Consider the following 14,790-nt stretch of genomic DNA (forward strand, 5'->3'; position numbering starts at 1 on the left):
TAGTGATTTCTTGGATGTGAGACTGAAGTTGTTATTTTTTTATTAGACTATGATTTTCTAATTCTGACCAAATGTCTTTTAATTAGTATTTTTACAGTCATTCAGATTTTCCCAGGATAATCTCACTGACACTTTGGAGAGCTGTCATTTGAGCAAACCACAGTGCCCTGGATTTCTTTCCCGCCCCATCCTGCTCCCACTCCAGCCTGGTGGGGGCCAGGTTCACTCAGGGTGTCAGCCTTGTGAATCTCATGGTCCCGTCTCATTGAAACAGGAAAGTTGGGAGCATAACCGTCCCCGTAAGTAGGAGCCTGACCCTTAGTCGGTGGAACCTCTGCTGAAGTGCAGCTCCTTGTCCTGTGTCAGTTTTCCCAGAGCCACGGCGAGGTACCCAGTGCTCTGTCGTCTTAACTGATAGATGATTAAGTTTGTGATCAAGTTCCGTGTCCACGGAAGCTGAAAAATCTGACTGTTCGAGGGCAAGCAGACACTTCCCTGCCTTCTTTAAACCTGTAAAGGTGAAACCAGTAATGAGCTCTGCAGTGCTTGGGCTTCCTGACTTGACTGACTTGCCTTGCTTGCTGTGCCCCGTGCTCACCCGTACCTGCCCCATGGGCCTGTGCCCAGCCTGTGCCATCCCATGCCCTCCCCGTGTCTGCCCTGTGCCCGCCCTGCTCCTGCCTACTGCCTGTTGTGTTATTACAATGAAAGTGGACATTTGTGAGTTTCCTTATCCTCATGACTTTATACTTGACTCTGTGTAGATTTTTTGTGTCTGAAATATTTGTGCATTCTTTGTGTCTTACAGTTTTCTTCCTCTCCCTTTCCCCACTTGGAAATGGGCAGGGACTGCTCAGTAGACACTGCCATTGTGAGCTGTGGTCATGGTTGCTCTAGGTTCCAGGTCAAGCATGACGCAGTTTCTCCAGGGCTCCTGGTCCCCATGCTCAGCCGTGCTGGAGTTTGGCAGGCAGCACGCGCTCCTCTAACAGCCTAGACGCCAGTGGTTCAGTATATTCCTGGGCCTGCAGGGCTCTCTGTACTCCAAGTAAGACTAGTTTCTGAGCTGCCTTAGAGAAGATCGCGGAGGCTAATGTGTCTGGTGGGCGTCCCTCCCCGCCCCCAGGGCTTTTGTTCATGGGGGGCTTCTGCGGTATTTCCGGTTCGGCGTTTGCCCAGCTCTCCTCATGTGGCTTCATGGAGCCGAGGGTTTGAAGAGCAGGCGGGCCGAGTCATGCGTCCTGTGTGGTTTCTTCCTGTCATTTCAGGAGTTCAGGAGAAAATGGGCATCATGAACAAAGGAGTCCTTTATGCGCTGTGGGATTATGAGCCTCAGAATGGTGACGAGCTGCCCCTGCGAGACGGGGACTGCATGACCGTCATCCGCCGGGAGGACGAGGAAGAGACGGAGTGGTGGTGGGCACGTCTGCACGACAAGGAGGGCTACGTTCCGCGCAACCTGCTGGGGGTGAGCGAGCCATGTGGATGGGTTGCTGTGCAGGCCGGGTGCGCGGGGGTTGGGTGTGCAGGGGGCGCGGGTGTGCGTGCGTGGGCCCTAGTGGTGTGTGGGGCCCAGGTATGCGGGAGCTACCCTGTGTCAGGGGCTCTGTGCAACTGACTGCCCTTTGCTCGCACCACATGGAATTTTAGAGTTTGGACAGTGTGAGGTTTACACTTGGTGGGTGTCCCACGTCTATATCTGCTAGCCCTTGAGGGCTGGGGTCCTGCCTGCTTCCCAGCAGCTTGCGGGACATGGGTAACGTTGGCTACAAATACTGCGTTTGCCCTCGCCAGCATCTATGGAGCTGGCAGACAGAGCCTTCACTCCTGTTCAGTGTTAAAGCTGGAAACAAACTGTACAGTCATGTGAGTGCATGCAAGCTTTCCGCCCTGTTGTGTCAGGATAGAGGCATGGCTACGCTCACCAGGGGGCTCTGGGGAGTGTTTGCAGGGAGGCGGCAAGGAGGGTGGGCCGAGGGCAGGGAGTAGGAGTAATGTCCTGTGTGTGCAGGGGCTGGGGGTGGCAGAGTGGGAGGGGTGATGGAGAGGCTGAGAGGAGAGTCCAAACCAGAAGAGCCTGGCGGGGGTGAGTGGCGGAGAGTCGGCAGCATGGCTCCCCCCTCCACCCGTGCTCCACCCCGCCTCTATCCCTGCTTCACCCCTACACGCTCACTGTTGGGCAATAGGGGTGTGGCACACGGGCACAGAGAACGCTGCCTCTAGAGACTGCTGGGGTGTCTGAAGGACAGTGGGAGGATGTTTTTGTCCTCGTGTGGACCTGCTCTGGTGTTGAGGCTGCGAACCTGGGCTCTGTGTGCGAACGCGCTGCGGTGGTGCGTGACCTGCGTGGCGCGACTGTGGTGTCGGGACCTGGCATCTACTGATCCTCCTTGCCCGTTCCTGTGTGTCCTCTGCCCTCTGGTCCGTGGTTTCTTGTTAAGTCAGCCTTTGGGGCTTAGACAGTGTCCGCTGGTAGGACCGTAATGAAAATTACGAAGCACAGATGAGAGCTAAGGAACCCTGAGCCTTGAGCCCCTGAAGCTTCCCCGCCGCAGAGAAGCAGCTTGGCCTGCAGCCATATCCCCCTGAACACCAGCAGCACTTGTCCCCGTTCCTTCCCTGGGAAGAACTCTGTGAACTGCCTGCGGGTCTGAGCCCTTCATTTTACTCCTCTCACAGAGCGGTCTGGGACTCAGGAACTGGGAAGCCTCACTTGTCCCGGTGAGGGGTGACCTCAGGGAGCTCTGACATCTGCAGACCAGACCCAAGATTTTCATGTTAATTTGACATTGAAATATTCTTAGCCTTTTGGAAATCTCTTTGGGGTAGAAGTGGCGTCTAAGTAACTTTTTTTGGTTTCGTTGGAGGCTGAAAAAATGGAAATCACATAAACAAGTTTTTAATCAGAGGCTCAGATGGGAGTCTGGAAGATCGTATCGACGAACGATCTTTTCTCAGGAAGATGGTCTTTTGTATAGTGTTGATCTGCCAGTTAGTTTTTCAGTTTTGGCTAGAAGTCCGACTCTCCTTTCTTACAGGGAACCTTGTTCCTTTTGTCTGGGTGGAAGGAGGGGGAGGGGGCTCTGTGTAGTTTGCCAGTTGCATTGCTAGTTTGACTTGTTCTTGGCTTGCAGACTGCAGATCTTTGAACTTCACAGGCTCCTCTCCTGCTCTTACTGTGGAAAACAGAAAGCCACAGAAATCCACCAACAAAAAACTCCACTTACCCTCCCTTAAATCGGTAGTCTTTCAGTCTGTGGCATTTTGCGGCGGAGTCTCAGGTCCCATGGGAGTGTCAGGCTGTTGTGAGTGAAGCTGACGGACCCCGATCTCTCCTGTCCCCCTTGCGCACGGCGCGTCACAGACCAGCTCCAGCCAATACAGGCCGAGCCTGGGGGCCAGGGCTTAGCGCCATTGCCCCCATTACACTCCTGCGTGACTGTCTCTACAGCGTGTAAAGCATGTCTCTGTTCTCTTGCAGCTGTACCCAAGAATTAAACCAAGACAAAGGAGCTTGGCCTGAAACTTCACAGATTTTAGTTTCTGAAGAATTAATCTTTGTTATCACTAAGAAAAAGTAATGTGATTGTTTTTGGCAAAAATTTCACAAGACTGACTTTAATGACAACATAACTTGAAAGCAATGTAGAATGTCCTCTGGAAGAAAATGAAGGATTGGAGAATTTGCTGTCTGTGGGGGACGTTCAGCACGATGGACTGCAGCTTAAAAGTAAGCTGACCACACTGTTGGGGAACGGCGTTCATGGACCACTCGGGAAGATGAACAGTGACTGTCCTGGTTTTCTTGAGAAATAGGGCCTTGTTTGGGCTCCTGAGGGGTCGGCTTCCTTTCCCACCTCGTTGGTGTTTGTCTGTACCTCCCCTGCCCCCACCAGAATGGACCAGTGCCATCGAGGTCCCCAGTAGACCCCCAGGGGACTCCTCTGCCCTCTCTGCCTCTCCCCCAAGTAGGCCCCCAGGGGACTCCGTTTCCTCAAGTGGATGTTGCTGGTGGAGAACTAACCGTTGGTCGGGTGTCCACAATCCCTGTTTGATAGCAGTTCTTCAGGACTACACATATGTTTGTGATACTGGATCCAAGCTGTACCACAGCTAATTAGATTTAGAACCTTGTTTTTAGGATGAATTTGAATCTATATTTATTGTCTTTTGTATCTTGGAAATTGGAAACGTGGCTGTATAGACTTACCCGTGATATTTGTCAAGATCATAGCTGACTTTAAAAACAATTATAATAAAATTAAACTTTTTGACTCTAAAGCTATTTACTAGCCTTACTTTTTTTGTGTCATTAAAAGCCTTGTTTAAAGTTTACAAGCCATTGGGTGGCTCACCCAGGGGGAAAATAATATTTCTTTACCAGCCTTGTGATTACATGGAAGAAGTGTTGTTTTGCTTACAGAGAACTTGGTTTTGCAGTTGGTCAGTTCTGCATTGGGTTTCGATAGAGAACCCTGGGCACAGAAGGTGTCTTTGAGATGGTCTTGTCCTTGTCTACACGGTCTACACTCATTCATGGGTTGAAAATGTACATAGGGTCTCTACATTGGTTTTTAGTATGTTACCGAGTTTGTGAATGGCTTTGGAACCCATGCTGCTTAGTGGAACTCTTCAGTTAATAGAAACCACAAATGAGAAAACAAATGCTCACTTTTGTTGTACATTTTTCTGAGCACCTAAATTCTAGCAAGAAAGGTGAGTGAAACACAGAACATCCCACACTCATCAGGGTAATGGAGAAACAGTATAGACACCTTGAGCTAGCAGTCGGAAGACGTGTGTGGTGGACAGAATTCTGAGGACACCCTCTGGGGTGACAGTGTTTGGAGGTGGGGCCTCCGGGAGCCAAGGAGGCACGCACACCACCACCAGGTAGAGACCCCACACACCCCACGAAGGGTGTTTGTGCTTGAAAGGAGAAGAGGCCGCAGCCCTCCCCTCTGCCATGTGTGGACACTGCAAGAAGGTGGCCATCTGCATTCTGGGACGGGTCCTCACCAGCTGGCAAGTCGGTTGCATCCTGATCTTGGACCCACAGCCTCCAGAACTGAGAGGTAGATGTCTGTTGTGTGAGCCTCTAGGCCATGGGGTTTTGTTCTGGAGCAGAGCAGACTAGGGGTCCTAGTTACCAGCCAGAGGCTGATCTAGGTGCTTCTGTGAGGGACTTTTCCAATCAGCAGATGTGGGGACAGGGACATCACCCTGGGCTGCTGGGTGGGCACAGGAGAGGTGTGAGGGACTCAGCCCATCACTGGCGGCCACAAGGAGGAAGGGGTCATGTGCGAGGGAATGCAGAAAATCGCTGTCCACAACTGGGGAGCCCCTCCTAGGGTCTGTGCTGGGACCGGCCAGTCCCATGGGGCGGGCTGGGACTCCTGCTACAGGACTGTGAGGTGATGGCTGTTCTGTGTTTTGCTTTGTTTAAGATTTAATTTTTAAGTAATCTCTTTTTTCCCAGCGTGGGGTTCGAACTTGCCACCCTGAGATCAACAGTCACACGTTCCTTCTACTGAGCCCTCCAGGTGCTGGAGGGTGGGTGTTTAAGCTGCTAAGCGAGAGGCAGCAAGTACAACAGGGCCTCTGGGACTGGTCTGGCACTTCCTAACTGTCCGTGCGGCCTTGCCTGGGGCGCACAGTTCAGCATCACTTCTGCACACCTTGGCTCGTGGAGAGACCCACGCGGGTACTGTACATAGAGGTGCTGGGAAATTGTAAAGAATCGCTCAGGTGTATGGGAAGGGAAGACGTGAAAATTAGGAGAGCGTGATCATCTGTTTCCTTTGTCCTAAACTAAGAAAATTCACTTTTATTTTCTTTTTGTTTTTCCCTTATCGTCAGCTTGAGTATCCTTGTATCAGAGGCCCTTGTGGAAATATCCCCAAGTATAGGGAAGGGTCCCGGACCTGGGGTCACAGTGCTTGGGGGTAGCTGAGGGCACTAGCAGGACTTGCCGGTTACTGTGTCCAGTCAGGGTTTCTAGTCAGCCTATGCGGTCAGCATGTGTGGCTAGTGTAGTGTTTCTGGTCACCATGTCTGTTCGGGGTTTCTGGTCAGTTAATGGTCATTGCATCTGGTCAGCATGTCCGGTCAGGGTTTCCTGTCAGTGCGTTTGGTCACCATGTCCAGTCAGCATATCTATCCGGTCACCGCGTCTGGTCAGCACATCTGGTCACCGCATCTGTTTGGGGTTTCCGGTTACTGTGTCCAGTCAAGGTTTCCCATCAGTGCGTCTGGTCTCTGCATCCAGTTAGCATATCCGGTCACCGCATCCGGTCACTATGTCTGATCACTGTGTCCGGTCAGCACATCCGGTCACCACCATGTCCGGTCAGGGTTTCCGGTCAAGGTTTCCCATCAGTGCATCTGGTCTCCGCATCCAGTCAGCACATCCGGTCACCGCGTCCACTGTGTCTGATCACTGTGTCCGGTCAGCACATCCGGTCACCATGTCCGGTCAGGGTTTCCGGTCAAAGTTTCCCATCAGTGCATCTGGTCTCTGTGTCTGGTCAGCACATCCGGTCACCACGTCCAGTCACTGTGTCTGATCACTGTGTCCGGTCAGCACATCCGGTCACGCTCCAGGTTTCTGCGCAGGGGTTGAGAGCACGTGGCTTCAGCAGCTGTGGCCTCGTGCCTGTGACGTTGCTCGTGAATACGCTTTCCAATGGCTGTGCAATTCCCCGTCACGTGAGAGATCCAGGTCTGACCCAGGCACATGCTGGTCCCCAATTTCTAGAGTGACGCCCCTGAGCCATCTTCATGGTGGCAGTTTTTAGATTTCTGAGGGGAGAGTAGAGTAGCTGGAGGGTGGGCCCTGCTGAAGAGGGGCTTCTAGTGGGGATGAGGGCCCATGGAGGAGAGGGCAGAGGGCAGAGCTCACGGTGTCAAAGGCACAGAAAATTGGGAAGATGCCACTGGTTCTCCTTCATAGGTCTGGGCACTGGGAGGTAGGTGGTGGTCACGGGAAGCAACAGGGCCCGGGTGGTTGTGGGAGGGGAGGAGATGGGAGAGGAAGAGAGAGAAGAGAGAGGAGAAAGTGGAGGAGGAGGAGGAAGGAGTGGGGGAGAGGAGAGAGGAGGGGGTGGGGAGAAAGAAGAGGAGGGAAGGAGGTAGGAAGGGGGGGGGAACGGAGGAGGAGGAGGAGGAGGAGGAGAAGAGAGAAGGGAAGAATGGGAGAGGAGGGAGGGGCTGCTGGCTGGCTGTGAGGAGGGCGTGTCCCATGGTGGGAAGCAGGTGCCGCTCTCAGGGTGCTGGGGTACTGCGTGCAGGAGAGGACAGAGGCCATGTGCCCAGCACAGACACTTGGAGGCCTGGGCCTGGGGCCACTTTTGGCCCCAGGGTCCAAAGATGTGGGGTGTTGATGCACCGGCTAACTTCTCCCTGTGAAGTAGGCGTTGGCGAGGGCTGCACTGTGCGGCAGAACCCCAGAAACTTGGTTAGTTCTCCCTTCTTCATCCTACCATGCGTAGACCTTCCCCGTGTGCTGGGACTGGACAGTGCCAAGGGAGTGGGTGCGCTGGGGCAGCTGGGCAGGCGCAGAGGGCCGGAGTCCGCAGCACGGACGTGGTTTTGCCTGGGCCTCTCCTCTTCCCACGTGCCCGGGCCTCAGAGGCCTCCATCCTGCACCCTGGCCTGTGCTGCTCGCCGACGACACTCGCCAACCCTCCCTGCCTCCGCTCAGCCCGCATGTAGGGCCTGGGCACCTCCTTGCCAAGTCTGGGAGATGCCCCTCCCAATCCCATCACATCCCACTCCTCTGGCATCCCCCTGGGACTTCGTGCCTGTCCTGACAGCCCCCGGCACATCCCAACGCCCCAAGGCCTGCCGGGGCCTCCTCAGGGGAGACCAGAAGTGGGTTAGAGTCCCACCTACTTGGAGACCACTTATGAGCTTCCGGATTGTACAGTCGTGCAGGGAAGGGGAGTTCAACTGCCCATTCCTGTCACGAGGGGAGTTCAGATGTAGCAGGCCAGGACCAGCGTGGGCACAGCCCTGGCAGGCCCTCCAGGAAGGACAGCACTGAGCAGGACGGTCTGGGCCACTCTTTATTAACAGCAGGTGTGGGAGAAGGTAAGGCAACAAGGCGATACTTGCACAAAGCTCCTAGCGTTGTCCCAGGGTGGAGTCGGGGGTCCAGCTCCCACGCCACTTCCCTCCTGGCTCCACGCGCAAGCAGGGCAGGGGTGACATCCCGGTGGCAGAACCGTTGGTTCTGTCCTTGACCGTGACCCCAGGCCCCTGTGCTGGTGCACGCTTCAGGTAGCTGAGCCAGAGCTGATCCCCTTCAGCACCTGGGACACCCCCCATGTGACACCAGACTGCTCAGGGTTTGGGCTCAGACACACAGGTCACCGGTCAAGTTGACGTAAGGCTGGTATCTGGAGTGACCCACAAGACACAGGGGTGCCTTCTCGGTCACTCCGGGATGCCTCCTGGTTTCCCTTTTACTCTGGGGGCACAGACTGCTGCATTTTTAAACCTGAAGTTGCTCAATATTCCCAGCAGGAACCTTCTGTTCTCGGAGACAGACTCCACGTGCGGTCCGCTGTTAAAACACCTCCCTGCGCCCTCTCCCTGGTCGGCCGTCGCTGCAGACGGGAGTGTGTACAGTACGCAGATTCCAGGGTTTCTTTCAGTTTACTGAGGGTTAAGTGACTCGCTGGCATTTAATATCATGATATGCAAATCTTCGACTTTGAAGTTTGAACGTTCTGCTACCTCAAAAAGCATCTTTATTTTCAGCTACGATCATCTGTTTAAGTAAATGTTCCCGTAATTGCAAGGTCCAGATAAAAAGTTTCTCTGCGGAGGTCTAGTGCTCGGCTGATTGTCTTCAGGCAGCTTGGTTAGGACTTCAGAGGACAGAAAAGCAGAGCCACTGTGAGGAAGGAAACAGCCATCAGCTCAGAGACCAGGGGCAAAATGAAAGGCTATTTATTCTGAGAGACCCAACTGCCGCCCACAAAGCTGAGCCAGGGTGGGGGCCTCCACGTACAGGCTTGTGGCTTCTTGATGCCACAGGCCAGGGGACCATGACCTGGAACTCGGGACACGCAACATTAGGCTCATGTGCGTCTGGCCTGTGGCTATCCCCGAAACCAGTGCCTTTGGCCCTTGTTCTCTGTTGTAGTAAAGTGGGCAATCTGGGTCCGATTCTGATCGAGCTGGTCTGGGATGGGCCTGGACCCCCGGCTTCTGCCAGGCTCCCCATGGCACCGAGGCTTGTCCTAGCAAACATGAGAGCCTCGGCTGTGGGCTGTGACCTCAGGGCGGGTGTATTCCCCAGGGATGTATGGTTGGAAAAGCAACTTAATGTTCTTTGTAACCAGCTCAAACAGATTCTCAGAGGGCTGAAGCCCTTCCCAGCGCCTCACAGCAGGTGAACAGCTACTAAGCTGCTGGCTTCCTCCAGAGTTCAAAGTGCAAGGAAAGGAGTGGCCAGGTGCCGACACCCATCCCACTTGTGACTTCACTCCTCACTAGTACGTGGGACCTGGTCATTCTTGGGGGGCTCCAGCCCCCCGCCCAGCCCTGGGGCTGCCCCAAGCTCTATTCCCCTGAGAGCAGAGGAAATGTACGGCCTGGGAGCACAGGTGTAACCTTCCTCCTGGGGGTGAGAGAATGTTCTGGCATCAGGATGGCCAGAGAGAACACCTCGTACTTCGCTTTCCAGGGAGCCAGTGTCCCCCCTCTGTCTGGCTTGAGGATCATCTCCCAGGTGGGCATTGTGGGGGCTCCAGACACATCCCCCAAGCTTAGTTACTATTGGGAGTGTTTTTAAAGGGGGATCTGGTCCAAGCATGACAGATCTTCCCAAACCCGCTTGAATTTCCTCCAAAGGGTTTTGTTACATGAACACTGCCTCCTGTGTGTGCTGGTCAGCGGTTCATTCTCCTAAGAGGCATCCCGCAGCCCCCTCTTCCACTGCCTACTCGAGGCAAAGCCAGTGGGAGGAGGGGATAGGAGGGTCAACAGGAGACGTGGACGGGGCTGCCAGTGAGAGTGCGAGGTGGGACCTTACAGCCACTTTTGGGCTGTCTCCCACAGACCCAAAGACCTGTAAGGTGTAGCTTGAAGTAAGCAGCCACTAAGCCACAGGTCCCTGTGCCTCGGTGCCAGCACTCCGTTCCCCTAAGGGAGGGGCGTGTGAACCACGGACTTACAGAGATGAGGTCCAACTGTATGGTCCCAGTGTTCTCGGGGTCCAGCTGCTTAAAAACCCCTGCGGAGGAAGAAGGGCCGTCCCCCGTGAGCGAGGCGGAACAGAGACCGCACTGTCCTCCCCGTTTGTCCCAAGCCACTACTCCTGCCCTCTGTCCCCGTGGCAAAGGATCTTCATCGTCAACTGCAGATACGTCCTGGTTCAAGCGATCTCGCCTGAGACAAAGGGTGGGCTGCCTTCACCCCGGCAGGCCTGAGAAGGGCCTTCCCCTGAAGGGCCACTTACTGAATAGCGTTTCCAGTCGAACCAGACACCGGACAAAATTGTCGAAGTCGATGATGAGCTCGTCATCTGCAAAGCGAGCCACGATGACCTGGTGGAGCTGACAGGGCAGCTTGAAGCCTGCGGTGGGAGGAAGCCTCGAACTGAGCATCAGACGGTGCCCAAAGCTGCTCCCGTGCCTGTGCCCGCACCTGCGCCTGCTCCTGCTCCCGCACCTGCTCCCGCACCTGTGCCTGTACCTGCACCTGCTCTCATGCCTGCACCTGTTCCGGCGCCTGTACCTGCTCTCCCATGAAAGTGACCCTTCAGATCCCAGCAACTGCTTTTGTTCCTAGGCGCTCTTCTGGGGGGATTCTCGTGCTTTGCAAAGACGGTGCCTCCTGCCCTTGCTCCGGATTGCAGTCTGCTCGCCGACCCTGTCTGTCTCCTCACTGGCTGACACGAGGCTGCCTGTGCCTCATCTACTGTCTGGTTAGCTCAGAATCACCTTAGAGACTAGACTCTTCTCGATGCATGGGGCAGAAACCATTTATTGCAAAGTAGTGTGAATTCCCACCCTTTCAACAGCAGCAGGATTTCTCATGAGCCACAGCTATATGAAAGTGATCCCATGTTCCCCACCTGCCTTGCAGCCCACTGAGGGGACGTGTGCCTTGAAAGGCAAGGAGCCTGTCTTTCCCTGCCCTGTCCACCGGTTGCCAGAATGTCGTGGCGGCAAGCCAGCTTGGTCAGGCAAGAAAGGGAGGTACTGCACTTGGACCCTTTGGGAGAGAAAGATGGCTGTTTGGGTCTCTGTGGAAGGATTACGTCCCAACCAATAGAGGGGAGATGCCCATAGGGTGTGAGGGACTTACCCGGGGTGGGGGGCCCAGTGTGCTGAAAACTGGCTCTGCCCGCTCGACCTGCCAGGCCCTCGGAAGGAAACTTGGACTTGCAAGGGCACAGAGGGCATTTTATTTTACCAATTAGTTTTTAAAAGGGGGATGGACAGAAAGGACGAGCCAGCACCTGCCTCAATGCAGAGTAAGTGCTCACATGTTCTACACAAAACCAAGTCCTTACCGGCTTCCTCTAAGGCTTTCCTCATCTCATAAGAGTTCATGGTACCCGACCGGTCCACGTCAATTTCCCGGTAAATTTTCTGGAACGAGCAAAGCAGTTACAAAGACCATGATGCGAAGTCAGCAGGTGACGAGTTAGCGCGTGCTGTGTGCCGCGTGGGCATGAAGCTTGCCAGCTCTGCCTCTCCTCTGGCCTTGGAAAGTCACCCCGCTTCTGCCTTAAATAGCTAATAGTGTTCACCTGTCTCCGTGAGCAGGCTTGTACACATGCGTGTCGGTCCACTAGCCAGCCACGGTGGACCCGTGTTGTGAAGTTACCTTTGTGCCTGGGGTGTCAAAAGTCCAAAGGACAAGAGGCTGCACAGCCTCTTGAGGACACTTTCAGGGCAGCTGGAAGGTGACCCTGTTACCGGCCACTAGCATGGGAGGGTGGGAGCAGACTAGGTCCATGGCAGAGGCTGGCCCTTGCTGTTCCCGCTGCCCATCATGCCTCTGGGGGTCAACTCCCCACTCCTGGGGATGTCCCTCTGCCCCCACAGAGGGTGCACCCGTCTTCATGGCCAGTCACAGACCTGGTGTCCCGCCTTCCGTCCCCATGGAGGGTGCACGAGCACCCACGGCCTGACACGGACCCGGTGCCCCGTCCTCTGCCCCCACAGAAAGTGTGCTCCCAGACACGTCCCAGATATGCAGCCGCATGCCCTGCCTTCCATCCCAGGGCACACCTGGTACTTCTGGATCTTCGTCCATAGAACGTAGAATTCCTTCAGCCCCAGCTTCCCACTGCCATCGGACTGTGCGCCGTTAAGGAAGGTTAAGGAAGGCCCCTGGGGGTCATTGTGCGGGCGTGTCACTGGATGGCGTGGCGCCCTCTGCACAGTTATGGGGAGCACCAGTTGAAGCACCTCACGTGGCACTAAGCCAGAGCTGCATCCACGGGCTGGGGGAGGACCCGGCGGGGGCCCAAGCCTGCTGAGAAGGCTCTGTCAGGTGACATGCAGGGGTGCTTCACTGATTCTGAGACTATTTCTAGGGCCTCATGGGGGGCACTGGGATAGGAGGTGCTGGGAGCCCAGAAGACGAAACTTCTGGCAGCTCAGCCCAATCCCTGCCCTGAACGCGGTGAGGCAGGTGGGCAGGTGGCTCTGGGAAAGAGATGCCCACAGCGGGCCTCCCTGTGCCTTTAACTAGAGAAAAAACCCACGACCAGAGAAAAACAGATTCACGTCAGAAACAGGGCAGTCAGGGGAGGTTTTCAGGGCCCCTCAGGAAACCAGCCTGAGCTGCTTGGGCCCAGCGGGTGGGCATCTCCCGCTGCCTGTGCAGGGGGCTGGGGCTTCTGGCGCTCCCTATGGGGGTTTCTGAGCAGGACGGGCAGGGGCTCAACGCCCCGACTGTGCTCTGCAGCACGAAAGGATACGTCCAGCATATCCACCATGATTTTGCAGGTTTCGATGCTGAAGCCGTCTGACTTGATGTCCTGGCCTAGAAGACAAAGGATGATGGGGAAATCCCGGGCGGGGGGGGGGGGCGCTGTGCTGTCCAGAGGACCACCCCCACCCCCAGGGCAGAAACGCTTGTGTGTGCCTCCAGGACAGGGGCCACTTCACCCTCTTCTAGTGGCACAGGGGCTTGCGGGGTCAGAGGGGACAGAGAGGAATGTGTATTTGCTATGTCAGCCTGTGTCCCTGTAAACTGAGAAGCCCAGGGGCCAGACACTCTCCAGAGCCACTGTGGCCCACTAGGAGAGTGCGGTACAGCAGTGGCTGGTGGCTGGCCAGAGACCCCTGTCACAAGACCCTTGTCACAGACTATGAGAGACTTGTCCTTTGTCACATCCTTGCAAATGTTGCAACATAGCTTGTCTCCGAGCTGCCCTTGTGCGCACAGACCCCTCCACGGGCCCGGGCGGAGGCCTGGATCAGTGGGCGGCCCGGGAGGCTGAGTCCCGGCACAGCCTGGCTCTTCCCTGCCCGCCCAGCCTCCGTGTGTGTGGGAACAAGGCAGCTTTGAGGGGCGCATGCCTCAGCAGTTCTGTGATTTCACTCGTGCCTGGCAGCCTCCAGGCCAAACACCAGCCTCTTGTCCTCACCCGGCCAGCCTGGGAGGAACAAGCTACGTGTGGCTCCTGAGCTGGGCACACTGCCCATGTGCTCTGGGGTGGGCGACCCCACCAGCCCAGGTACTTCTAGAGAGGTTGCTCCTATGGGGGGTTAGGCCAGCTTCTGGGTGGAGCACGGTGTGCCCAGAACACAGCGACATCCAGGCTCTCAGGGGCTCTGGGGCGGCCGCGTTTCTCGGGATGAATCAATGGGGAAGAAACGTGTCCCCTGAGGCTGGACCACACTTGGGGTGAATGAGCCTCAAGGTCCGTGGGAGGTGTTCCGGCTCTGCCCCAGGCCCCTCTCCTGCATCGCCCTTTTCTTCCAGGAGACCCGACTGCCACCACCGCAGCCTTGGAGACGCCAGTCTGGCTCATGGGCTCAAACAGTAAGTCCGATGAGGCTCCTGGGCCCGCACACTGGGGACACGCTTCACGGACTGTTCTGGTGGTCTGAGTCTCTGATGGTCTCTGCCCTTGCACCCCAGCTACACAGGGAGATGTGGACTCCATCCACAACCCCGCTACATACAGCCGGGCTTCACAGCTTGGGGACTTTCGGGCCGGTGGGTGGGGCTGACTCAGCCCTCCTTGCCAGCTGCTCCTCCGAGGGGCCGCCCCACGGCACCCCTCCGGGAAGGTAGGTAGCCACCCACCCACTTCACGGGTGAGGAAAGAGCCCGGGGTCACGCGCCCGGCTTCAAGCAACAGCCCGCCGGTGGTGGGAACTGGGGTGTGGCCTCGACCTCCACCTGGACCCTCTGTACTTTGTTTCATCGGGGCACTCAGAGACTCCTCTACCCAGTGCGGCGGGGGTGGGCACAGATGTTGCTGCGGGAGAGGGGGGTGGAAGGGCGCAGGGAGCCCCAGCAGGGCACTTACGCCTGGCCAACACTCTCCTCAGGATGGTCTGCAGCTCGAAGGCGGAAATCTCCGCATCCTGTGGACATGAAGCAGAGCATGGTTACATGGGGGGCACAGGACCCTGAAGGCCCGCTCTGGGGCAGGTGCACTAGGTGGGTCAGGGCAGGGTCTGTGATGTGCATTTCGAACGCCCCAGACACGGTACACCTGCTCCAGGTGGACTTCAGCACCAGTTCTGAGCTCTGGAGGATATAGGGGTAAGCCCTCCACCATGCGCACGTGTGGCCCCACAGGCCGTC

At 56.1% G+C, this 14,790-nt stretch overlaps 2 protein-coding genes across 7 annotated transcripts in view; one reads left to right on the forward strand and one right to left on the reverse strand.

Moving 5' to 3' along the window:
* Positions 1-4,285, forward strand: part of TP53BP2 (tumor protein p53 binding protein 2) — a 56,027-nt gene extending 51,742 nt beyond the window's left edge. For all 6 annotated transcript variants that reach the window (XM_032317093.1, XM_032317097.1, XM_032317094.1 and 3 more), the window contains 2 exons: positions 1,269-1,468; positions 3,482-4,285. In XM_032317093.1, the coding sequence (XP_032172984.1) occupies positions 1,269-1,468; positions 3,482-3,523 (242 nt within the window). In that variant the 3' untranslated portion in view covers positions 3,524-4,285. The remainder of the gene's footprint in view (positions 1-1,268; positions 1,469-3,481) is intronic.
* Positions 4,286-8,048: 3,763 nt separating this feature from the next.
* Positions 8,049-14,790, reverse strand: part of CAPN2 (calpain 2) — a 40,746-nt gene continuing 34,004 nt past the window's right edge. Inside the window, exons 15-21 of the mRNA XM_032317211.1 lie at positions 14,510-14,567; positions 12,947-13,011; positions 12,252-12,320; positions 11,528-11,606; positions 10,469-10,585; positions 10,185-10,243; positions 8,049-8,899 (exon numbers count right to left, since the gene is read on the reverse strand). Of these exons, the coding sequence (XP_032173102.1) occupies positions 8,876-8,899; positions 10,185-10,243; positions 10,469-10,585; positions 11,528-11,606; positions 12,252-12,320; positions 12,947-13,011; positions 14,510-14,567 (471 nt within the window). The 3' untranslated portion in view covers positions 8,049-8,875. The remainder of the gene's footprint in view (positions 8,900-10,184; positions 10,244-10,468; positions 10,586-11,527; positions 11,607-12,251; positions 12,321-12,946; positions 13,012-14,509; positions 14,568-14,790) is intronic.

This window comes from Mustela erminea, chromosome 17 (genome assembly GCF_009829155.1).
Source record: "Mustela erminea isolate mMusErm1 chromosome 17, mMusErm1.Pri, whole genome shotgun sequence".
NCBI classification, from domain to species: domain Eukaryota; kingdom Metazoa; phylum Chordata; class Mammalia; order Carnivora; family Mustelidae; genus Mustela; species Mustela erminea.